The 27,186-nt window shown below is 40.4% G+C and overlaps 1 protein-coding gene across 1 annotated transcript; it reads left to right on the top strand.

The window, feature by feature from the left end:
* LOC8068027 (splicing factor SF3a60 homolog) lies at positions 18,065–26,674 on the top strand. Its single transcript, XM_002456107.2, has 12 exons — positions 18,065–18,387; positions 18,812–18,922; positions 21,208–21,312; positions 21,941–22,083; positions 22,503–22,599; positions 22,842–22,988; positions 23,098–23,169; positions 23,259–23,423; positions 24,209–24,286; positions 25,048–25,176; positions 25,874–26,020; positions 26,295–26,674. Exons 1-12 carry the CDS (start codon positions 18,214–18,216, stop codon positions 26,439–26,441), a joined length of 1,515 nt encoding a protein of 504 aa, XP_002456152.1. The 5' UTR covers positions 18,065–18,213; the 3' UTR covers positions 26,442–26,674.

Below are 27,186 nucleotides of genomic sequence, written 5' to 3' on the forward strand. Positions count from 1 at the left end.
CAAGCATGGTACAATTAGTGGCGGAGCTCGAACAAATTCGAGATAGTGTGTTTGCCTTATGGGTGCAAGAATTTATGATTTGTGGGTGCAATTATGCTAAAAAATTGACATTTATCACTATTTTTTTATTTTTTATGTGGGTGCGGCCACATCCACAGTGCTCCATGTAGCTCCGCCCCTGGGTACAATCAATATACTCCTTTTGCTTTGTTCATAAAAAATGTTGTAACACTCATATCACTACCAGTGCTCTTGTTTAGTCAAGTGGCACTAAATTCTTAATAAAAAAAGTGGCAACACATCACTTGTGTACAACCCCAAAGATCAATTTGCTATGTTCTGCCAATCCTTATTTATATCTTTTTAAAACTCGAAAGAGAAGTCAACCCAACTATCTCATGAATATTGTTTTCAAGATAGGGAAACATATTATAGCATGCTCGTACCATCAATAAGGGTAAAAAGTAAACGAGCAACTTCATCAATGGGGATTGACATGCTATAAGTGGTATTGCCTTTCTTGTTCTTCTCTTCTTTTTTCTGAAAACAATGTAATTGTTATAGTAATATATCTAATCTATCCGTCAATGCTTTTTACTTGAGCTAATAGATATGTAGTTCTTGGGAACTTTAAATATATAATACCCAAAGGTGGCCCATTGTTGAATAGGATGAATTTGATCGTGACAACCCATTAGATGACCTAGATAGCTTGTATGTTGAGATAGAAAGCTAGTTAGTTTGCTCTTATAAGATATATAGATACAGATACTGATAAAACAGATATAGATATAGATATAGATATAGATATGAACCACTAAACTAAAAGTATTGTAATATGAAAGTGCATACTTAATTACATCTATACTTTCATGTTGATGCATAAATAATAGTACTTTGGATATAAGATTGGCTACTGATAGTATTGTATAAGCTATAATTGTTTTCCAAGTGGTCCCTTGAATATTACTTATGTGTTGATTTTAAGTGTTTCAAAGTGATAATAAGTATTCCCTCTGTCAAGTATCTAAGTCACTAGACGAACAGCTTGGCAAAAGACTGACTTGATCCTCACTAATTAGTTAGTTTAGTTGTTAACTTACTTACTTATTTTTCTAGGAATGCATAGTTTAAAGATTCTGGCTACCAATTACATGAGTTACTTTGAGCAAGATGATATTTGAAATATATGCATGGATGCATACATGGATGGGGTTTAAATGGCAAACACATATGGATGGGTTGAGCAATCCAAAATACCTTGTGATCTGGGACAATTTAGAACCTCTAATACCTTGTATTTAGGATAGAAGGAGTAGATTTTACTCAAAAAATAGTTGTATAAGTGTAAATGTCATCTTTCCATCTCTATAGCTACATTACAATAATTTCTTTACTTAGAAATTGAATCTATTGACTACGAGCAAATCCAAAACATTGTCTATCTGTGCCTAGATGAATTATGTATTGTCTTATCTTTGGTTGCCTAAGTTTGCAATAGCAACATTTAATCAAAAGAAAATTCATAAGAGAGTCAAGCATCCATGGATATAGTATGGTTCAAATTAAACATCACAGATATCTTATCTTTATCCCTAGAAATATCCAACTTCGATAAAGACTACATTTATGGTTCCAAAAACCCATGAGGCTAAGCATGTGCCGATGCGTGCACTGGGTGGGTCGTGGTCATGGCCCGTGCAACAAGATGACATGGCTATGCTCGCTTCTTCTTTCTAAATTTTAGCTAGCTAAAATTATTTTAGTTACTCTTGGACGACTAACGAGACTAAATTATTTTAGCTCATTTTTAGTTAGTGTGTTTGTAAGTTTAGCTGACTAAAATTTAGCAAATAGAACCAAACATCCCCTAACTAAACCAACTTTTGCGAAACCTTTTACGGTGAATTTACGCGAATCGCTATCGATGCTTTTAATTTGGTCCAAAAGAAAAAGACTACCCTACCTGTACTGTACTGTATACCGGACATGCATTAGGGCAGTCCCAATGGCTAGTTTCCAGGAGTAGTTTTCAAGAAAGAAAAAAAAGTAATTAATATTAATAGAAACCATCCTTCTCAACCCATGGTTTCTATATTAATGTCCATATAAAGAATAACTTAAATACAACACAAAAAGGAGATAGATCAACTGTGGCAAATTTTTCTGCAGCTAACATGACGACACAATAGTAGCCATCGTGACCACACTTGACAAAGAAACTGACCACACTTGACAAATATTCAGAACTGCTAAACCATACTGACATTATTCAAAAAACAACATACTAGATGCACCATACCCTTCAGTCGGAGAGGCCATAGGAGATGGGCCTGTCCACCATGCAGAAAATCCGGCAAGCTAAACACTTACAGTTGCTTTTCATTAGATGATTTCAGTCAATAGACAAAAACACTAATTAAACAAGATTCTAAAGTCCAACTATCCAAAAGCTAAAAGACCTGTAAATTTGAAGAACAAAAAACCTATAAATCCAACTATCCATGGCAAGGCAGGTAGCTATCATAGCACACAACAAGACAAGCAACTAACACAACATGCAGCAAGGCAAGCAGCTAGCAAGGACCGCCGGCGGCCGGCAGCTTGCGCTGAGCGTCTAAGCGTCAGCCGAGTCAGACAACCAGCAAGGGCCTCGCCGTCAAGGGGCTATGGCATCGGGCATTGCCGGACTTGCTGCATCAACATTGAGGGATTGGGGATCGAGACCATATTGGGTCCAACAGCAAGGGCGATAGGAGCACGAGTGCCTCGTCTAAATCTTGAGCTCTGATTTCTCGTCAGGTGATTCATTTTCTCAGACTTGGGATGGATTGGGGCAGAGGAGGCTAGGTCTTCACCTCTACTGATTCCAGAGAACAAGTGTTTAGATTGGGGCACGGAGGAAGGGAGCATGGGAGACGGAGTCAAGCTCGTGCAGGTGATAGAGAGCTCATGCGGGAGATTGGGAAAAGCGCAGGAGATCGAGGGTGAGCTCGCACCAAGAGTCTACGCAGCGGCGGCGGAGGCATGGCGCAGCGGATTGGATGGAAACGAGCAGTGTCTCCCCAACGAGGTTTGGGCAGTTTCTTACGGTCTCGGTACGAGCGTCGACTTCGTTTCCTATAGTAGAAATCGTTTCTCTGTTTTGTGCTCTCTCTCCTCATTAATTCTTTTGCCACATCAGCAAAAAGCTGAGCTATCAAGATAATTAATAGACATAGAAACCACCATAAATACACCATTGGGACTGCCCTTATACTAACCTACAAGTCAGTAGTCACCGTCTTGTTTCCTCCTTTTATTTTCCCGAATGCCCCGTCCCGGGCCCCTAACTCAACGGATCAAGTATTCCATTGGCTCTTGAGTACAAGCAAGAGACGGTGCTGATTGGGGCCGTGGTCAAGGGGTCCCGTGGCATTTGACAAGCTGCCATGCAAGCGATGACCACGTTCGAGCCATGGACCCCATGCAATGTGCAGGCCTGGGGTCCCCACGGTGGCACGGTGTAAAACATGGCAGCACTGAGCATTGCCATGATGCCATCTGCGAGTGCTCCCCCTGGCTCATGGCCACGGGCAGAACGGGCACGCATACTTGTTGGTGCATTCCCCATTCCATGAGCGTTTTTGGGGGCTGTTTGCGCCGTCTGCTCCTGCGTGATGCTGGGGGCAGCTGGCTGCTGTGCTGGTCACGGAAGCGAAGCGATTTCTACAGTGCGACCGGACGGTGCGCTCACACGTGACGCTCGCCTGGCCTGTCTGACACCCTCTCCACTCCTGCTTGGGCCGCAGCGTCGGGTGCTGCACCTCTCTTGTTTTAGCAAATAACACTTGGAAAGACGTGATGCATCCTATGAAAATAAACAAGTTCGAAGAAAAACACTATTATACTACTAGTACTACTATAAGTGCTTTGATTTGAAATATCATACATTTGGAGAAGTTGATCGAGGTCTGTGGATCGGTGATCTTTTGAAAGAGACAATTGCCAGATCGATGTGTAGATCCAAGGACTACTTTGCCGTGTCATAAAAGAAAAGAAAGAGGGTGCCCACTTGCTGATTTGTCGCCAATTCCCATGCTTATTTCTAAAATTTCACCGTTTCCAAGGCAAATATGCCGCTAACTTTCACATGGCATCATCCGTGTGCTGAACTGCAGATTAGGCCTTGTTTAGTTGGCAAAAATTTTGGATTTTGGATACTGTAGCATTTTCGTTTGTTTGTGATAAATATTGTCCAATCATATACTAATTAGGGTCCAAAGATCCATCTCGCGATTTACAGGTAAACTGTGTAATTAGTTTTTGTTTTCGTCTAAATTTAATACTTCATGCATATGCCACAAGATTCGATGTGACGGTGAATCTTGAAATTTTTTGAGAACTAAACAAGGCCTTACTATCTCGATGTGATACGAAACTTTCCAGTTTACATGAGCTCCATAGTTAGGGGAATGAACCACAGATGATACTTCATAAAGAGTACGAGATTCAAATATAGAGTAAGCACTACAATAGAATAGGCAACTAATGTTGAACTATCACTATCAGTAGTTTTTAAAACATGTCTCTAAGGGCACTCACAATGCAAGACTCTATCACAGAGTCCAAGACACTTAATTACATATTATTTATGGTATTTTGCTGATGTGGCAGCATATTTATTGAAGAAAGAGGTAGAAAAAATAAGACTTCAAGTCTTATTTAGACTCCAAGTCCACATTGTTCGAGGTAATAAATAACTTTAGACTCTATGATAGAGTCTGCATTGTGAGTGCCTAAAAAAAGTAGTTTTCAAAACTTGCTCTACGCTACAATGTCGGAGGAGGCGGAGCTGGAGGAGCCATAGATAGCGACTTCTTCCGGCTCTTAGATCATTTTGACATAAGAGATAAAAACGACTGATGTGAACAATAATGCAACAATACGCTGTAGAGAAGAAGTCAAAGTCTACTAAACACACTAATATACATTGTGTTTATCTACATAGTTAAAATCTTGTATGTAACTAAATAAGTTAAAACTACCTATACTTTGAAATTGAGGGAGTATGTAAGAGCATCTCTAAGAGTTTCCAATAATTTATTCTCAAAACCATGGTGTTTTTCAACTCGCCAAAAAGTATCAAAGAAATAAATAAGATCATTTCCAACAATTTTCGATAATTCACTCCTAAAATATAGAAGATAATTTTACATCAAGAATTGCTATACTATTTCTAAATTATCCTATCAAGAATTCCTATACTATTTCTAAATTATCCTAACCACTTTTGTATATTCTTTCTCTTTTATGCATTTGCATTAGGAACTTGTTTGTACTCTTTGTTCTTTTCCATTACATTTCACCTTGGCATACCTACGTGCAGATACATCCGTGGGTTTTTGATGATTTTTTTCTAAGTGTCAAAAGATTTAGAAGTGAGATTTGGAATGCTTAGAGAATCCCAGCAGTCTACGGAAAAGACGCTCTGAGAGCATACGAGCGGAGGTGTACGTGTATACAGCTGCAATTGTATTGTGTTTATACATAAAAAATATGAATTCATCTAGCAAAATACTTCAACGATAGTGGCATTCTACGGAACCATCTCTAGGCGTACTGTACTGGTGTTCGTTTGGCAGTCTACGACCCGATCGGTACTATTAGATATATACTCCCTCTGTCTCAAAAAGATCAATATTTTTTATTTTGACCAATTATATTTGACTGTTCGTTTTATTCAAATTTTTTATACAAATTTTAAAATAGATAAATTATTATTAAAGTATTTTTAATAATAAAATAAGTCATATTAAAATAGATGATATTTATATAAAAATTATAATAAGACAAATGAACAAACATGATATCTGACAGTCAACAACAACGGTTGCTAGGCAGATAAAGTACTAGACACTGTAGCAGTATTTTACGCTGACGGAATGGGCCCAACCCAACTTTGAATTCCCAGTCGTGTCCTGGGGACCAATCATTTGCGCCTCTGCAAGTTGGCAAGGGAGAAGACCTACGGATAGAAGACCGGGGAGGCTACCAACCTGCTTATATAAGCATCCTTGATTATCACAATATATCTATGAATATATCGTATATATACGCGCAGAGAAACAGAATTCTTTTCGCGGGGACAAATACAGGTGGTGCAGCTCGCTGTTTGCCAGCCTGGCGATGAGATTCTCTACCTGTCACGTCCCGTGATGTGCACGTGAGATGCCCATGAGCCTTTTGGCGTCGGCGCGTCGCCTTTGCTACGCGGCCAAATGGGATCAAGCGACACATGTTAACGCTTTGTTTAGATACACACAAAAACCCAAAACTTTACAAGATTTTCCGTCATATCGAATCTTGCGACAAATGCATAGAACATTAAATATAGATAAAAAAAGATAACTAATTGCACAGTTACCTGTAATTCACGAGACGAATCTTTTAAGCCTAGTTACTACATGATTGGACAATGTTTGTCAAATAAAAACAAAAGTGCTACAGTGTCAAAATCCAAAAAGTTTTTGATCTAAACAAGGCCTAAGTGGAGCATTTCCTCGGAATATATAAGAATGGACACTAGGCCCTCTCACCCGTTAGGGCATATTTAACTACCGGTTTATTTCTAAGTACTCCAAATTTAATGTATAGACACCTAAAAAGACAAGTCTTATAATAAACTATTTAACTATTTTTTTTACTGTTTGTAACTGTTTAATGTTGTGCATGATGCTAAGATCAACCGTAAATACTATTTTGTATATATTTGGGTTGCTTCTTAATAAATTTTTGCTAGTGTTTAAACAATATTGGAAGAACTATAGATCAACAACATCATTGGTTAAGGCTGATTGAATTTGACATATGGATTCAAAAGTGAAAGATAGCTAAACGTGTCGGTCTCTAAATTTTTTAGTGTCTGATCAAACTTTAGAATTATGTATCTCTGAAACCGTTGATGGCAGTCGCAGATCCATCAATGAGCCGGATCCACGACCAACAGGCTTGACAATCGCCGTCGGGCGGGATCCACAACAAAGCTCTAGGTGCACACCATGGGCCGCGACGTGCCTCGCCCTTCGCCTCCCACCGCCGCCTGCTTGCGTGCCCGCTTCGTCGCCGGGGATAATGGCAATGTTGATGTGCACTTGGTTTGCCTTGCTGCCGTTGTACCCTTGGGCCCTTGTTGCCGCAACCCGCACACCAGAGCCGGATCCGTGACTAGTTGCTCGAAGGCAACGATCCTATATACTACATGCCCTCCTCTGCGTTATCTCCTATCAAGCTTGTGAGGGACGTTTTTACAAAATTTACAAGGTATACAGACGGCTTCAAACGTTGTGTTGTACGTGCCCTTAGCCAATGAACCCAAATAGGCAAATACCCGCACTTTATATATGTATAGTTAATCTGCCATGAAATTCGAAAAGAATACATTCTAGCATATCCATTCAAATCGTCTTAATTTTTTACTTCTAAAAAAAACGAGATGTGTATTTTTCTTGAAGAAAGGAGGGACAGTTAAATTTGAGATAAAATATTAACTTTGTAGGAAATTAAAATTACAATTTTTTGGGAGTATTATTATTTACTAGCACTGATCCACATCAGTCCAGAAAGCACTTCCATCTCCACCTAAACGAAAGATTTTGCTTCACGTGCAGCCAAAACGATCTATAAATTAGAACGAAAAGAGTAATTTCAACGTATCTCCTATCAAGCCTTCTACTAATGTTATGCCACCAAAGTACTCTACTCAAGGCTGGACAAAGAAAGGTTTTGTTTCTGCATTACAATTTACAACAACTCAGCTTACCTAGCTGCCTCAATCAAATGTTAGGTGACTTCCAACTCACAAGCTATGGAATCCACTGGTCCGCTGAGATAGAAGATAGAAGAGGATCTACAAGGAATCGCACCTACCACCGAGGAACACAAGAAACCATCAGACCACAGCTAGCTCCGGCTCTTCTCTTTGCGAGCTCCAAAATTGCCATTATTGGATACATAAAACTTCTTGGTTTTTTTATGGGGCGCAAGCAAATACAAGATCAAACATGCAATAGTATGTCAAAAGCTCAATTTAGGCTATGTTTGGTTCCCATTGCTAAATTTTAGCTACTCTTGGATGACTAGTAGGACTAAAATATTTTAGTTTATTTTTAGTCAGTGTGTTTGGAACTTTAGCTACTAAAGTGACTAAATTTTAGTTAGTTAAAAATTAGCAATAGAACCAGACAAGTTAGCCCATAAACAAACAAAACTTCAGTCTGACATCTCCCCTCCCCCGCCCCGGCGAAGGGAATGGTTTTTAAGTCTAATCTGGTTGGTAAACCATTGATTAATGTGCACACGCACCACCAACCACAATGTCAAAATCGTTGTACTCCTATTATAGTTGTTAGTTTGTCGCTTTTATTGAAGGTTTTAGCTAGACAAAGCCATCTGCCTCCCATGTTTCGCAGACAGGGCATGGTGCGTGGGAATCTGGAGCTAGCCAAGATACCATGTCGTCATCTTGCATCAGCACTCTAGAATCTCCATGTTAAAGGACCCATTTGTTTGTTAGGATTCAAAATCTCGTAGAAATATTGCCCTGTAAAGTATGATGGTTGATTTATTGTGAGATACTGTACTATGACTGATAAACCAGGTTAATAAGTTTAAGCAAATAGAGCCGTTTGAGGTAAAGTTTCAGATGGTGAATTAGAATCACTTGAGTGTATAGCTGCAAAATTAGAATCACTGTTAAACCATGTTTTCACCGATTCATGTTGGTAGCTAGAAAAATGAAAATCACTTGGAACAGTTTCAAGCAAAAACGTTTTACCTATGTGCTGGTTGTCTTGGATTCTACTAATTCTCATAAGAAATGGATCTGACTCACGGTGCCAAATGGCAAATGCACCCTAAGTGAACATCTGCATTCAAAGAAGACGATCAATCTCAAATCTGACTAGATCTTACTCTTTTTTTCACATGTCACTTTAACATTGTCCTAAGACAAATTATAGGGACAATGACATAAGACATACTTTTGTAATATATAATTCATAATATGATGTGAAATTATAAGGATTTTTTAAATTGATGGTCAAAGATAGCAATGTTTGACTTAGGACAAAGTTAATATGCCACATACAAAATAAAGAGAGTAAAAATAGTATTAATAGAATAGTGTTTCAAAATATATTTATTATTAAGATATATAGTGTGATTAATCTAATACTAGTTATTTCATATTATAAATATTAGTACTTTTGTATATATTTAGTCAAACTTAAGATTTGTTGGTTTCTCTAAGTTTGAGATATGCACTTACATACAACAAAGAGAGAGAGTAATATCTATATCTATCTAATCTAATACTAAAAGAAATCAGTTTCTTTGTTCCGTCTCTCACTCTCTCCCTCGTCTTTATGTCCTTCACTCTTATTCCGTCTTCATCTGTCGTCCCTCACTCTCACCCTTTCTTATGTTGAGTGTAGAACTATAAAACTTTTGTTGGCACCAAAACACTCGTACCGTGGTCTAGCTACCTCAGCCTGTGTATTTTGTGATGCGTGTGCAGCCATGTGACTTGCCTTCCACCTTTTTTAAACTCACAATATGTACATATAAATATCCATCCATTTAAGGCCTTGTTTAGTTTGCGATTTTTTTGGACTCGCTATTGTAGCACTTTCATTTGTACTCCCTCCATCTCAAATTGTAAGTCATTTCAAAAATCTTAGAGAGTCAAACTATTCTAAGTTTGACCAAATTTATATGATAAAATTATTATTATTATGATACCAACTAAGTATCATTAAATTCTTTCTTAATTATATTTTCATAGTATACTCACTTTATGTTACAAATCTTAGTATTTATCTTTAGAATTTTGGTCAAACTTGAAAATGCTTTGACTGTCCAAGATTCTTGGAATGACTTACAATTTGGAATGGAGGGAGTATTTGTTAATTATTGTCCAACCACAGACTTACTGGGCTCAAGATCCGCTTCGTAAATTACAGGCAAACCGTACAATTAGTTATTTTTTATCAATATTTAATGCTCCATATATGCGTCCAAAAATTAATCAATGTGATAGTAAATCTTGAAATATGGAACTAAACAAGGCCTAGTGTGAACCCGAAGGGCTTTTAGGGGGTACATGTAGGAAATAGAAGGGAAAGCATAAGGCCAGTCTCAATGCATAGTTTCATGACACAGTTACCAAGACTGTAAACTAGGTAACCGAGTCATATGAGTTTCATGGGGATAAAACTTCTCTCTCATCTGATGAAATTCTTTTATTTAATGACTCTGCCAAGTCAGCAATTTTACTTATGTGGCACCCCATTTAATGTGCATAACACTCCCATGAAACATGTCTTAAGATTGGTCTAAGGCCAGTCCTAATACATAGTTTCATGACACAATTACCAAAACTATAAACTAGATAACCGAGCCACATGAGTTTCATGGGGATGAAACCTCTCTCTCATATGGCATGTACTTTTGAAACATACATTGAAACTAGCGCAAGGAGCAAGACCATCTCGTCAACCATGTGGTCCTCACGCCATGTTGGTGTTGGACGCCGACCCTACGGTCGGGCGAACGGTAGGTGCAAAGAAAGCAACGCAACGAGAAAACGCCTCCCTCCTAGGCGCCCCACAAAAGCCAAAAGCGGTGCACAGATTCCCCCATTACTTTGGTCACTGATAAGGAAGCTCTGCTCTGCATCGATGCCCCTTTGGACTCGATCGGCATTCATGTGTTTCAGGCCCCGGGGGAACCCGAGCGATTCTCCCGACACCATCACAGGAGAAAAAAAGCTTAACCTACCACTGCTATCGAGGGCTCTCCGCCGGCCACCTAATAACGTGCATCAAGGCCGTGTTTAGTTTAAATTTTTTTGCAAAATGAATACAGTAGTATTTTCGTTTGTATTTGATAAATATTGTCTAATCATAGACTAACTAGACTTAAAAAATTCGTCTCGTAAATTACAAGTAAAGTGTATAATTAATTATTTCTTTTATCTATATTTAATACTTCATACATATACTGCAAGATTCGATGTGACGGAAAATCTGAAAAATTTTGTAAAATTTTTTAGAACTAAACAAGACGCAATTTAAGTAGTCGCAGTCGCATCATTGTAATAATGGGCACAGAATCGGCATGATAGAGGCAGTAAGATCTCGCACCGGTACTTTAATTTGTTCTTATTCAGCCCAATCTCCTTGGCTTGCAAGTCTGGATCTCCTTTCGATCTTGGAAAAAGAAAACATTATTAGTGTGTAAGTATAAAATATGCTCCGATCCTCTCGCGTCCGGTCTTCGCTTGTTGAGCCCATGTGCTTTGACGGTGACGTCCTAGCGACCCACTGGCCACTTGGCGTTTTGGGAATTCTCCGTGCTTTCTCCAGGAACCTGAACTGTGTGCTCTGAAAGAGATCACCAGATTTGTGGTCGGGACAGAAAAATCACGAAGAAATGCACCCTTTGGCTTGTTCCTTGCACTGATATTTTTATTCCTGCACTTGCCATTGGGGTAGAAAGGTTCCAAACGGACACTGTTGCCTGTCTTTTTTTTTTTTTTGAGGGAAACTGTTGCCTGTGTTTGATGTCCTTATAATGTATTGATTGGTCAAATATAGTTGGGTAGGATGTGTTTATCGGTCACTGAGAAAGTGAGAAGCACACTGCAACCTCTTTTTTTTTTGGACAAACTTGGCCAAGCTACAGTGCCCGGAGTGATAAGTGGACCTTGCGACAGTAACATCTATCGCGAGATCCGCGACTGGGATATATATATATATATAACTAGTTGCTTGTATCACGGTGTTGCCTGCTGGGTGAAGCGAGGCGAGATTGCAGTTGCAGCAACCCGATCGATCAGTCAATGACGGCTTTTCATGCAACAAAGGAACGTATAGTACGTCCCATGGCCTGATGGTTCGTGTGCCAACCACTAGCAAGCAGAGAGAGAAAGCACATCGATTGGGAAACTGGAAATTGTAAGTTTTTGCACTGAACTGAAGATGCACTAACTTGTTGCGTTTGTACTCTCCGTCCATGCTATTGCTTTCGTTCGTGTTTTTGTTTCCAAGAAGGAGAGGAAGTAATTAAAATGATGCGGCGGCAAGTCGCAGTTCAGAGTCGTGCTTCTCTTTTCATCATGCCTTGATCTACGGGAATTCTCGGTGTCTCTGAATGAAGAGAAGGACTCCGGAATCTGATGCAATCACATAGGAGTACGACGTTATGGAGGATTGGAACGGCAGGTTGTCGCTCTCGAGCGCCAACTAGACGTGCTGCAGATCGAGCGGCAAAGTCGCGGGAATAACCGCAGAAGTCATACACGTGAGGCATGCCAAATTGCTAATGCCATGTATGTAGCCGCAACCAGCTGATAGCTAGAGCTTTTTTTATATAAAAAAAGTTTATCCGGGCGTTTTTTTTTCTTCTTGTTGTTGTTATAAGAAGTCGTAGGCCAAAATAGAAAAAAGATCTTGTAGAAAATAATGTTAACTTTTCTCTAGCAGGAAGCCGAGGAGATTTTTGCTGCGCCAATCTCCGGTTAAGGACCCAACCATAAATTTTTGTTTTATCAGGATCTACATTCATAAAGCGTATGAAGATGAGATAGATTCTCTCCACTGTCTTTTTTTTTTATTAAAGGTCATCCCTTGGAGGCAACCAAGCACCAAGGTCCAACCAGCAGCAAGAAGCCACGCAGGCAGAGGGCAAATAATCTCTTTCTTGCAATTAACAAAGCAAGATTCCTTGCAATGATCCAAGACCACAGATTCGTGCGCAAGTTGAAGTGGGGGGAAAAAAATAAGAAAGATATAGTAGCGACAGAAAAGAAACGAGCAGCTGGTAGTTGTGACGAGATCATGCCATGCTCCATGCACATGTCTGTTGTGTGTGTCCCCGTTAAAGTAGCGAATGGCAACTCAGACTTGGCATGCCATTTGTATCTTTTTCAGTCGTGTATTTGTACTACTCCTATATAACAAAAGTAGAATTCTACTATATAATATAAAAGTAGAAGGAACAAAACAGCAAGTCGTCCATGTTCTAGCTCTTCATTCACGCTGCTTGACTGATTGATTATTATGTTATTATTCCTTCGCGGCTTCGGCTTGCCCCGTCCGTCTAGCACCGCAAGAGCTGACAGACACACCGGAAACTCGAAACAGAGTGGCAATCAGGGGGCACAGGATTCCGCCAACGATCCGATGGGTCTCGCAGCCGGTTTGTCGGCGGCGGCCCCCCACGCCAACGACTTTCCCGTGGATGCATGCATATGTATGCGTCCTGCGTGCAGCCTCACATCACATGCCACTGTGCATATAGGAAATCCAAATCGGTGTTGGCTAGAATGCAAACAACCAACGCCGCCCCCCACCCCCGCCGCGCGGACGACGCAGGCCGTTTTTTTTTTTTGCTTTATCCGTCTCTCGCCCGTCGCGGTCGGTCGGCTCGCCTCATATCACGACGGGATGGATCGTCGTGGCGTCGCATAAAAATTTGCTCCCGGTCGATCGGCGTCGTTTCGCCCGCGCCGCGGGTAGTCGTCGCCTCGCCGCCTCGTCGGGTAGGGAGCGGACGAAGCGAGCGCGGCCTGCTGCCTTTGGATTTTTCGTCCCGTGTCGCGTGGCCCAGTAGGCAGGCTCCTCGCGCGTCGCGGCACGCAGGAGTGGAGTGGAGTGGAGTGGAGGACCGCGCCCGTTTCTCCGTGTGCTGCCAGCCTGCTGCCACGAATCGGTGTGCCCAAAACAGAGGCACCAACGCCCCACGGTTCGGAAAAACGAGAAAGCATTGGTCGGGTTTGCTTGCACGCCGCTCGCGCCGCTCTCCCTCTCTTTTTTTATGATCGCTTTCCATGCAGCAATCGACTTTTGTCTCCGCGAGCGCTCTGACGACGCCACCTTCAGCTGACTGGCACGGCAATTTTCCCCTAGTGCCCAGCAGAGGACGGTGCCATCTGTGCGAGAGCATGGATTTGTTGACATAGCTCATGGTAATGATTTTGTCCCCCACTAAAGCAGAGTTTCCAACTGTGTCTGTTTAGGCCTTGTTCAGTTCGCAAAAACTGGTGAAAAACGGCACTGTAGCATTTTCGTTTTTATTTGACAAACATTATCCAATTATAGAGTAACTAGACTCAAAAGATTCATCTCGCGGTTTACAGATGAACTGTGCAAATAGTTTTTGTTTTCATGTATATTTAATGCTCCATGCATGTGCCGCAAGATTCGATGTGACGGAGAATCTTGAAAAATTTTGCGAACTAAACAAGGCCTTAGTTTTCACTGAATACGTAAGAGACGTTAGGCTAGCTAAATGTTAAGGTGAAGGAGAGAGAAGAGGAGAGAGAGTAAAAGCGGGCTGAAAGCTTACAGCCGGCTCAGACACAAAAACAAAAAAAAATAAATCTGTAAAACAGACAAGTGGGTCATGTATTAATAGTGATTAGCTAAATATTATATGAGTGGGCTGCAAGAAGATTGTAAAGAAATCTTACAGCCAACAGCTGACTGTATTATAATACTTGCTCTTATGGGGTAGCCTTAGCTTGTAGTAGGCGTGTTACATATTTGGCTAACCCTCTAGAAGTTGACTCGGAAGAGAAGTTCAGCACACTTTGCGTGGATAAAATTGTGTGCCAAGCGACGAAGACTAGACTTGGATGCTGACATTTCCAAGGCCAGGGCTACTAGTACCTGTTTCCCTTCCCCATTGGAGCTGTGGTCCAATCGACTGATCCCTCTCTTCTTCTTTCAATTCTAGTGTCCATTTTCAGAGACGTCCATATATAGGCCTTGTTTAGTTCACCTCGAAATCCAAAAAGTTTTCAAGATTCTCTGTCACATCGAATCTTACGGCACATGCATGAAGCATTAAATATAGACGAAAATAAAAACTAATCACACAGTTTGACTGTAAATCACGAGACAAATCTTTTGATCCTAGTTAGTCTATAATTGGACAATATTTATCACAAACAAACAAACGAAAGTGCTACAGTTTCGAAAACTTTTCAGTTTTCGGAACTAAACAAGGCCATATATACCCACTCCATTATCGAGGTCCCAACCACCTGGTTATTATGTGGAAAATGAATCAAGCTTCACAGTGTGGCAACCACACACCCACAAAAGAGACCAACCATGTGACCTGCCTCCAGTGCCAGCCTCCCTCAAATTAAGCAGCGCCACGTCTCTGCGAGCCTCTGAGGTTGTAGTTCTGATCGACTCCCGCACACCTCACCTACCTGCGAGTTGACCAATCATCCTTCATGTACAACACGCCGCCGGAGCATCAGAACGAAAAGGCATGGAGGATATCATATCAACTGATCACGATCCTCTGTCTCTCCCTGTCACGTCCCCGAACGGACACACCATGGGCTCCTGGCTGCTACTGTAGCCTGCTAGCTCTTCAACATGTCTGCTAGCGCTACCGTGCTTATCAGATCAGTTCTAGTCGAAGTACATCTTGTACAGGGTAAGCACATAACAATTTTACTCCTAGCTCGAACGAAACAAGGGAGAAGATTGCTGGAGCATCTCTTACACGTTCCAATGCACATCTTTGGCGAATTCGATGGTGGCCTTGCAAATGCAGGCTACGTGATCCCCGATCTCCCTCCAGATAGAGACATCAACTAGAGCATAGTACTCCTACTATAAGAAACGGAAGATACTTATGCGTGTAAATTAAAAAAAAATGGCTGATCCTCCACGTCACCGTCGTTGAGATCGGAGAACGACACTTGGTTAAAGTTTACTCCTGCCTGGCTACCCCCCTTTTTGTTTACCCATCCCAAGTCAAAAGCTCACTCCTTCCCACTCCTCCGGTGGGAAATAAAAGAAGGGACGTCGCGACCTGGCAACGCCAACGCATTCTTTCTTCCGCGCCACCAGTTTATGCCACGCCGCCCATGGGAACCCGACCTCCATCCATTCCGTCGCCATCTCGCTGCATCATTTGCCAAATTGCCATGGCCCTCTTTTTCCGCGCATCAAAACGACCCTGGGCACGTACGCAGAGACCGTAGCGTGGGTAACGAGACGTTCGCGCGAACAAAAAAAAGTCCAGGCTGAAAGGCAGGAGCTCGGGACAGGGGAGGACTGGAGGAGGCCTGAACCTGATCCTGATCCTGATCGGAGGAGGAGGAGAAGGCGCGGCCGCTGCGGCGACTGGAGGGCTCCGCGACCCATTCCGACGCCCAAGGGACGTCGCGCACGTCCCCTTCGCGCGCGGACCGATGCGTTGCGTTGCGCTGCGCTGTGTGTGTCCTCTTCCGGGTTCCGGCCGGCCGCGGCGATGCCGATGCCCTACTCCGCTACTCGTCATTCGCTCGCGTCTGCTGCTCGCGGCCGCGTCCCCCGTTAGAAAACGAAGCTGGCTCGTGTCATGGCGTGTCGCGTTGCCATCTGATCTTGGCACGGCGCGCTATTTGTTAAGAAAGCAAGCACCTGATGGAAAATCTACTAGTACCGAGCGTGGACGGCTGGCGTGACATAGCCACCTGTTGGCTGTTGCTCTACTTGTTATCCAAAGCCACAAGACGACGGGTTGAGGGAGATTTCAGTGGGAAAAATACAAACATACTGTGGATTATATATTACTACTATCACTAGTAGTTTGGTTATATCATATCTTCAACGACTTTAACATTTCGTAGCGCCTTCGATTTGTGAAGACGACATTACGATGATTACGACATGGGGCGGGTATATGTGTATTTTCAAGGTTTGATTCAGGCCTTGTTTAGATACAACCAAAAACCCAAAGCTTTATAAGATTCTCCGTCACATCGAATCTTACGGCGTATGCATGGAACATTAAATATAAATAAAAAAAATAACTAATTGTACAGTTTACATGTAAATCACGAGACAAATCTTTTAAGCCTAGTTACTCCATAATTGGATAATGTTTGTCAAATAAAAACGAAAGTGCTACAGTATCAAAATCCAAAAAATTTTTGATCTAAACAAAGCCTCAGTTTATTAGGGATGAGTTCGCGTCGGTTATTTTAAAAGCGGTTGCGGGTTCATTCAGGCTACTGGCTACCGAGATGAATGAAACTGCCCCACCCCAATCTCAAAAAAGGAAATTCAGGCTATGGTTTTGTTATAGGCCCTAAGTACGAGAGACATTGGCCCAGTTTGGTCTGCCGTCACCTGGCCCGCGGACAAGAAACCGGCCCATAAAAGGTGAGATGAAGGAATCGCCTGGTCCAGCATTCGGTCGGATCCAAGCCGTATACGTGAGACATACTCGGAATGGTAACAAGAGACTCCAGATCCAAATACTTCATGCTGCCGAGACCCACGGCTACTCCTCTAGATGCGCATAACTAGGCTGCAGTTGAGCATCGGATGACACCAGACTTTTATACAAGACTAGAAATGGATACCTCAACCGAGGCACTCTTCTAGATTAGAGGCAGAGGCAGTGATCAAGGCTTGTTCAATTGCAAAATATTTTCGTTTCGAGTACTGTAATATTTTCGTTTGTATTTAATAAATATTTTTTAATCATAAACTAACTGAACTTAAAAAATTCGTCAGACAAATTACAAGCAAACTGTATAGTTAGTTTTTATTTTTGTCTATATTTAATGCTCTATGCATGTGATATAAGATTTAATGTGACAGAAAATCTTGAATTTTTTTGTTACTTTTTAGAACTAAACAAGGCCAAAGCAACCATTAGAGACAGAGGGGACTGGTGTTTTCGCTCGGTAGAAACACCCTCCTTGGTTCTCTCTTTTCGCCTTTATTGTAGGAGACTATATTTTTTCTATAACAACTCTTAGAAGAGTTTCATATATAATACTATAGCTCAAGGAAAAATAAAGACTAATACAAACGATAGTTAAAAAGACACAAAATAATAATAATCTTAAAAAATAAGAGTGCATAAAAAACCGAATTGAACTTCTTCTTGTTTTGGTGCATCCGTGTAATTATCTTTTTTTTGTTTTTGTTTTTACTTTTTTCTAGGGGATGTTTTTCCTGAGCTTCAGCACTCTAGACGGGCCCAAATCTGTCCAAACAGGGCCCTCGTCTCGTCCTCGTACCGCGAAATCGGAATCCCCCAAAACCCTAGCTACCCGGCGCAACTCCTCCCCCTTCCCGCCTCACTGCGGCGCTGCGCGACACCCGGCCTCCGCCGGAACACCGGAGGCGGGTGTAGCCTAGCGGGCGGGCCATGGCGTCAACGGTGCTGGAGGCGACGCGGGCGGCCCATGAGGACCTGGAGAGGCTGGAGCGGCTCGCGGTGCGCGAGCTGCAAAGGGATCCCGCTAACCCGCGCGACCGCCTCTTTCAGTCTCACCGCGTCCGCCATATGCTCGACCTCGTCGTCTCCACCTCCGGCAAGCTCGTATGTCACCTTTTCTCTTTCTGAGGTTCACGACTGCATCCACTTCAGTGACTCGCTTTGCTTGGCTGGGTTAAGTTTGGACGATCGGTATTTGCCGTTTCTGTCCAATCGGGATGTTTGCTTAGGATTGCCTTCTGAGCGTATGAGGAATTACAGATCCGGCTTTCTCGCGAGTTCCTATTACAAATCATGTTATATGTTTATCTCTGAATTCGATCTGCGTCGATGGATTTTGTGCTATTATTTTTTAGTTGGCACAACCTGATTAGTGTTGTTTCACCGGAGGTTTTGGCCAGGGTTATTTCTGTACCGTTCTACCCTCCTTTTTCTCTTGGTCTGAGTGAGGAATTGCCCCTTGAGAAATTGAGATTTTGCTGTCCAGTGACGATCTCACTTTTGCTAATGTTGCTTGCGACTTGTTTAGGTGGAAATCTACGAGGACAAGGACAATGCTAGGAAGGATGAGATCAATACTCATCTTACTGCGCCCACGCAAAGTGGACTGTTTAGCAAGTACTATGAAAGGCTCAAAGAGGTATATATAATATATATAACCTTGCTTAGCTGCTTGCCTGACTGTGAGTCTGACAAAAGTCAAATAGATTCCTGTACTCACTACACAGGCACCAAAGCTCATGATGCTGCATATTATGTTTTTCTTTTTGAGATGAGTCTCCTCTGCTTTTAAGAAAGCAATAATGCACGGTGCAAATTATCTGTCTGGAGATACCAGCATGCAAAAACAAATAAAAGCAAACCAGAAGGAATTATCCTGTTACAACACAACTAAAGCTCCATAATGTCTGGGTTTTTCATCCAGTTTGAAATGATCTTCTCCACTCTAAGGTGGTCTTTTGTTGGCTTTAGTAGTGGTAGCTCCATCCACTTCTGCAGAAAAGATATAGCATAAAACAGCACTTCAGAGTGGTGGCTAGGATATTTCCTCTCAAATTTCATCTTATTGCATGTTATCCAAATTGACAATGCCAAGTCTGCAAAGAAAAAAGAAAGTATGTACAATGCCAAGCCTGCAAAGAAAAAAGAAAGTATGTACGGTGCGGTAAATTCAGGTTAGTTCTAGCCTAACTTCCCATGAAGTCAGATCTAGTAATGGGATGAGAGTCCCAACCAAAAGCTTCTGTAAAACTGCACCATGCAAATCTAGCAATAGGGCATCTAAAGAAAATATGGTCTATGTTCTCAGGTTCATTAGAAAGAACAATGCACATGCCATTTCTGGGCCCTTCTTTTTGAAACTTTCGTGGCCTGTAATTTACCATAGAAGAATTGATATTTTCAAAGTTCTTTTGTCATACTGTCACTGACCCCTCCATCAATTAAAAGTCTGTATAGAGATTTGGTAGTGAACTGCAGCCATAAAATCCACCAATGGATTGTAGTGAGATGAGGATAGAAACCCACTAAAATACCCCAATCATCTTCAGTTCAATATTCAGGTACTGTTGCTTTTGGTTCTTCACAAAGCCTACATAACTCAGGGTACTCAGTTTTTAAATGGCCAATCCATGTACCATTCCAGAAAAAAATCTTCCTGCTATTGCATTGCATACCCTGCCTCCACATTTGAACAAATATTTAAAACTTATGTAGGTCCTTATGTTTGTAAATAGCTCCATATTTGAACAGATGTCTAAATTTATGTACAGAGAATTGCCTTTATGTTTGGAATTAAATGAGCTATGAGTTATCATTGGCATGTATTTGGTTTGAAGAATTCTGAACCAAGTACTATTTGAGCCTCACACATATTTCCAAATACATTTTACACGCAAACATTCATTATAACCTTGGTCTGAATTATCCCAAGAGCACCTCGGTCCTTGGGTCTGACTACCATTTCCAACTGATGTACTGTTCAATTTATCTTATGCACTTTGCTAGAAGATTTTTGACCTGATATAGTTCATCATTTCATTTTATTATGAACTCTGCTAATTGTAAAATCACATTGTATATATAAGCATGTGTTAACCTTCTTAAGATTAACCCTTCCATGGGTCTAGTTTCCTCGGCATCTTATTGTGCATATCTGAAAATGCTTTAAACCCCATAATATGTCAGTCAGAAACAGGTAGGTGCATATCATGTATCAATAGAAGAGCATTATATTGTTTTTCAATGCTGTTGCCCCTTTTTACCTCGTGTGAATATCCAAAAAGTAGACAAGTTAAAAACAGAATGATTTGACAGCAACCAAGATTTTAAAAACATTCCTTTTTCATGGTGTGTGTGTGTGGGGGGGGGGGGGGTACTCTTTTTTTTTGCTATCCCAAAGCAAGCCTTGGAAATTAAACTGATCAGTGATCAGACATTGGGTCGGTTTCCCTATTATTGTGAGATTTGCACCATGTTGATCCTTTACATGCATCCTTTTTTGGGTTCAGTTAGCCCTCTGCTGTGCTAGCAAACAAATATTCATTTTTCAGCAAATCTCTAGTCTTTCTTAGGGGGTGTGTCTTTAGGGGGTGTTTAGTTCCCCTTCTATTCAAAAAAAATTTGGGTTTTGGTTCATCATTTTGCAAAATGGAACTAAACACCATGCAAAATTTTTGGCAAAAAGGTGGTTATTCTTCATTTTGGATTTTGGCCTCAAGAGGCCAAAAAAACCCAAAAGAGCCTCACGAGGACAATAAATTCTGCATTTTGGATGGAACTAAACATGACCCTGAAAAGTTTGGCATTTTGCATTTCATCATTCCAAAGTAGTTGGCATTTTGCATTTTGCATTTTTTTGGAACTAAACACCCCCTTAGTTTTTGTGAATTTTGCCTTAAGTATATTTTTTTTGCTTGCTTACAGATCCGTGAATATCATCGGCGGAACCCATCTGCCCGTTTTGTCAGTACAACTGATGACTATGAAGAGCTTCTAAAGGAGGAACCAATTATTGAATTCACTGGCGAGGTATTGTCACCTTTTTTGTTGCTTGTAACTCTGCTTGATATTTTGTGTGCCTTTTTATCATGAGCCATATAATGTTTAATCTTAGTAACTTGTTACTTGCATGCATTTTTCCTGATGATTGATACTTATATGCCTGTGAGTCTGTGACTATTCAAGCCTTAAAGTTATTGCAGTTTACCTGGATACATCTTTTTGCAATTGTTTTTGCCATGTTATGTCTTTGTTTTAACCTATGCAAGTTACATTGCTCATCAGTAGGGTTCTGCTAAAGTGCTAAAAACCTTTTAGAGTCCGTCCTTCCTTTTCCTTTCACTACAGTAGTCTTGAAGCTGAGGGTATCTCCGTTGTGATACGTGTACTTCAATTTCTGCAGGATTGTTTGATTCCTCTTGTGGGATCTTGGTGGTGTCGCTGGTAAGATTTAGACAATGATTGAAACTGCGATGGAGAATGATCAATAACTTGACAATCGTTCAATGATCTATTCCTTTTTTGATTTTCGCCGCTGTGTGGTCCTTTTCCTGCTAGATCATGTTGCATATCCACTACATTTTTTCTGTTAATGTTCTACTATTCTCACAATAGTTTTAATTAGGTTTGCTAATGACCTGGTTCTGCATTTTGATAGGAATCTTTTGGTCGTTACCTTGACTTGCATGAGCTTTATAATGAGTTCATAAATTCCAAGTTTGGAACGCCAATGGAATACTCGGCTTATGTTGGCTGTTTCTCCCAGACGGACAAGATCTCACATAGTCATAAAGCTACCAGGTATGTCCTGTATTTTCACTAAGGTCTGAAACATATGATCTCCTGGTATTGGCTTGACTAGTATGGCTATGCCATATCCATCTCCGGCTGAATCCACCTTTTCTTTTCTGATAGTGGTAGTATGTGGTGAGGGACACTGCACGGAAATTACCTACCGTAGGTTAGTAGGGCTCAACATGTTCAAGTCTATGTAGGATAGTTGCTCAGCTGTTTATTGGTTAACCTGTCTAGCATTCATTTATATGGTTCATAGGGGGAAAATACTAAATCATGGTATAGGGTAATGCATATCCAAGTACATATGTATGATATTGCTCAGCTTTTTCACCTGTCTAACATTCATTTCATATGTTGGTGCACTTATATGTCAATTGTAATGCTCAATATTGTTTAAACCTTTCAATTTGTTTAATTGACAGACAATACAGAGAATACTTGGAACACATTTTGGAATATCTGACGTCATTTCTGTATCGCACAGAACCATTGCAAGACATTGATAAGATTTTTTTAAAGGTCAGTCTTATTTTACCTTTTTTTCTATATTAATGTCCCTTTGTGTTCCACATGCTTATGTGATTATGCAGTGTTTTACTTCGGATTATACTTTGATTTGTAGTGTTTTAGCTATGATGTCGCTCCTTTATATTCATTTAGGAGCTGCTAATAGTAGTTTGGCAGTAATTTGTTCAATAGCATAGAGCATATTTATGATTAAATACTTATAATTAACATTCTAATGTCATACATTTGTACAGCTGGAGAGTGAATTCGAGGAACGATGGGCCAATGGAGAAATACCTGGATGGGGAAATAAAGGCGCAGAAAAAGAGTCTGAAATAGATCTTGATTACTACAGCACAGTTGAAGAACTTGTTGAGCTTGGCCCAGAAAAATTAAAACAGGTTTGATCTCATTATGCTGTTACCAAGCATTATTTTCTTGTCTGGTGTCGTCGACTGTACATTGGTTCCTTGTCTGATGATTTCTGCTGATTCATTTACATCCTTTTAGGCTTTAGCTGCTCGAGGTTTGAAGAGTGGTGGTACTGTTCAACAGCGTGCGGATCGGCTTTTCTTGCTGAAGGTGATATTAAAGACGCTAGTGCTACCTATTTTTGTTACCTTTTTACCATTTCTTTTGAACTTACTGTTGATTATAATTATATTTTGCAGCTTACACCATTGGAGCAACTGGATAGGAAGCATTTTGCCAAAGTTCCACATACTAAAGATGGCTCAAACACAGCTTCTAATGGCAACACTTTGAAGGATGATATGAAGAAAGAAATTGCATTGATGGAAGTAAAGATGAAGCGTCTTTGTGAGCTGCTAGATGAGGTTTGCTCTTCGCTGCTCCCTGTGTTTATGTATGTAATTTTGGACGCACAGTCAATCCTTTTGTGACCACTTAATTCCTTGTATAAGCTAATCCTATGAAGATGAAACCTGTTTACTTTGAGGAATGTACTTCATTTCCATCTTAAGCTAGTCTATTCAAATGGAATTTGGATTTCTTTGGCTAGACCATCTCGTTTATCTGGATTGAGTTAGTCTTCTCTAAAATTCTGGGATCATTTTTTGTTTTGGGTGTGTGGCTTGCTGGCATTACACTGTTCCTCAAATTGCAATTTTAGGCATGCAGGAAAGTACTAATAATCGTTCTGAAAGAGTTTATGTGATATGTGGGTGCTTTCTTCGTTAGTCGATTCATGTGATATGTGGGTGCTTTCTTCTTTTGTGTATCTTGTATGTGCGAATTCTCTATCACCTTTTGTCTGCGTTGAAAGCTCCATTTGTATTACCACAACTTAAAACATGATTTGGAAGGCTTTATAAAAAATTAACAGATGTTTAGTGCATCGCATCTTGCTGTTTTCCTAATAAGTTAATACTAATCACATGCCAGTTTTAATATGGTAGATGTGTATACTTCTGTTTGCAAACCCAAGCACAAACTGTACGAGGACTGTGCTCCAATTCCATTCCAGAACAATCCACTTCTTGTTAATGCTAACCTTCCTTTTTGGAAGGGCTACTAGTGTTCACTACATCTTTTTATGTCTATATGTTGACATCAACCTGAGTACCTGACATATCTTTGACACTTTATGTTGCTTGTGTAGGCCTTTGTGAGGACAAAGGAAAATGCGGAGAAGAAGCTTACTTTGACGTATGAAGAGATGGAAGCAGAACGGGAGGAGGTAATTAGTTACTTATCCCCGTCTTATATTGAAAAAAAAACTTATCTATTTGTGTCTTGCACTGTTCATGGAGTCCAGAACGTGTTATTCTCTATTTTCAATGTTGTAGCTGCTGCTATTCTTTGATGTGCTATCTTGAAAACACCAATTGGTGTGGTGGTTAATAATTTTAAAATATAAACTACATATGCATGTCCAATATGCTTTAGAAAGAAAACTACTCAGCTAAACATGCTTTTGGCTGCTTTTTGATCAGTATTGTTGTTGCCTACTGAGATATACCAAAATCATATTCATGGACATGGAGTACCATTTTCCTCTCCCCTAAAACAGTTCTGCAAGTGTCTTAGATGTAACCCCTCATTTTTGTATTCTGAAGATCCATTCTCTGGGTCATGGTATGCCCTTTTGCTTTGAAACATTGGTACAGTACATAGTGAATAGGTTTCCAAGTCATTTACTTTGTATATTCCATGGTGATTGCTGATTAGTGTTGTCACATTAGCTCTGATAACTGATTATAAGCCGCATACCATGACAAGTCACATGTAAAATCTTATTGGGTACTGGTTGTAGCTTGTTGTAAAGGTGAGCTGATGTTTTCAGTTAGGAAGTTAGAATGCAGTTCATGGCTTGTTTGCTTCAAATTCTTTGTATGATCTTATACGACTTGGCTGAACATAGTATTTTTCTTTAATGGAAGTAAACTACTTAGTTTTTCAACTAGTGGCTTATATATATGTATATGTATTTTTCTATAGGAGGAGGTGCAAGCTGACTCTGAGAGTGATGATGAAGAGCAACAAATCTACAATCCTCTCAAGTTGCCAATGGGTTGGGATGGCAAGCCTATCCCCTATTGGCTGTACAAGCTACATGGCCTTGGGCAGGTAACTAGTTGTCATATTTGGTAGTTGGGAGTATATTTCCTAGTAGCTTACCACCAATGCTTTCACTCATGGTACAGATTGACTATTTGACACGCATTAAGATGTCAGTCATTTATGAACTGATCAGTCATCACTTCAAATCTATGATGCCAAAAATGTAATTTTGTTTTGGTATATAAATTGGCTAGCCATCCTTGTTCAGTGACTAACACTTCTGCAAGGTAATAGTGATGTTCAGTATAGGATGATATATAGTTGTATGTGGTTTTGTGTGTGTAGTGTTGTATGGGTTCTTGCCCCATTTCATTATCTTCTTAATATAATGATGTGCAGCTCTCCTGTGTTTTCGAGGGAAAAATGAAATCTTTTATTATGTTTTCTGCAGTGTTAACATTTGATAGTAACCTTTGGACTTTAATTTCTAAGCACTTTCCACCTAATGAGGTGGTGGTTTTCTCCTTACCCAGTCTAGAGCACTAAAAGATTCTGTTTCTGCATAAATTGTATGCTAATTTAGAAATATAATCCATCTGACTAATGTATTTATGTGATCACATGTTCATGTTTGTTAGTGCATTTCCCCTCTTCTGGAACTGCTTTGAACCGTAACATCAAGGCACCCTTTGCCTTTTATGCTTAGTATGATCTCCATCAAATTTGGTATCTGATGTGTTTTTAACTGTTATGGTTTGTTCAGGAATTCAAGTGTGAGATATGTGGAAACCATAGCTATTGGGGGCGAAGGGCTTATGAGCGTCATTTCAAGGAATGGCGTCATCAGCATGGGATGCGATGCCTTGGCATTCCCAATACTAAGAATTTCAATGAAATTACATCCATCGATGTATGCCATCTCTTGTTTTTTTTATATTATTTTCTTTATTACTTGGTATACTTATTGATACATAGCTTACTGCATTGTTTATTCTCCAAGTAATGAATAATTAGGTCTTTTAGTTTTTACTTGCCCATATCATATTGGTTTCCACTTTTCCTTGTCCTTTTTTATTCTGTTTCCTTGTATGAAACATAATGCAAATGAATGCATGCCTGCCATATTCTTGACATTGACCGTTTTATTGTATGTGTTTTAACATTTTTTATTTCTACACTGTCAGGAAGCGAAAGCGCTCTGGGAGAAAATTCAAGCACGACAAGGGGTGAACAAGTGGCGGCCAGACCTAGAGGAAGAGTACGAGGATCAAGAAGGCAACATCTACAACAAGAAGACATACACTGACCTGCAGCGTCAAGGCCTGATCTAGGGCTCCAGCTGGTTAAGTTGTTGGGATTTGTTCAGAACTCTATCTCATATGGTTGTAATTGTAACTCTGGATATATTGTGCCATTTGGCATACGGTTTATATGTAGTAAGATGATACTCCGGAGCTCGTGTGAATTTTCCTGGTCGTCCATAACTATGTTATGTTTTACATTTTACTAGCAAACATGTCTGTTGCAATGCAAAGAACCCAATATATCTTGGCATTAGATTCCATATCATTGCTAGACTTGATTGACCATTTTAAAATATCCCAATCGGAGGGGTTAAGTAATCAGAGAAATTTTGCGTACAAGACAGAGCTATAGATATAGGTATATAATAAAGGGCCAATTGCACAGCTGTCCCTATTCTAGGACTCAATTGCTTGTTTCTCTTTTTTTTTTAATTTTGCTCGTTTGTTCCTATTTTTGAAAATCGTGAAGTGGAGTTAATGGTGTTAAGTTCAGGCTAAAAAGCCCAAAATGCCTTCGACATGAGTGACTCAAGAATCAATCTGAAATTTTTTGTACAGGCTTATTATGCACTTATTTAGGACAAATGATAATATATATTTTCTATCAATTCAAATTTAGCATAATATTTGCACAATATATAAACATAATATTTGCACAACACATGAACAGAGATCGGTTCCATGCTGGTAGCCTATGTCGCCATGTTGCCGCTGAAGACCGCCTCGCTGTTGGCCACGCTCGGCCGGCCTCTCGACAACGCGCCCACCCGCC

This window comes from Sorghum bicolor, chromosome 3, assembly GCF_000003195.3.
Source record: "Sorghum bicolor cultivar BTx623 chromosome 3, Sorghum_bicolor_NCBIv3, whole genome shotgun sequence".
In the NCBI taxonomy this organism is placed as follows: domain Eukaryota; kingdom Viridiplantae; phylum Streptophyta; class Magnoliopsida; order Poales; family Poaceae; genus Sorghum; species Sorghum bicolor.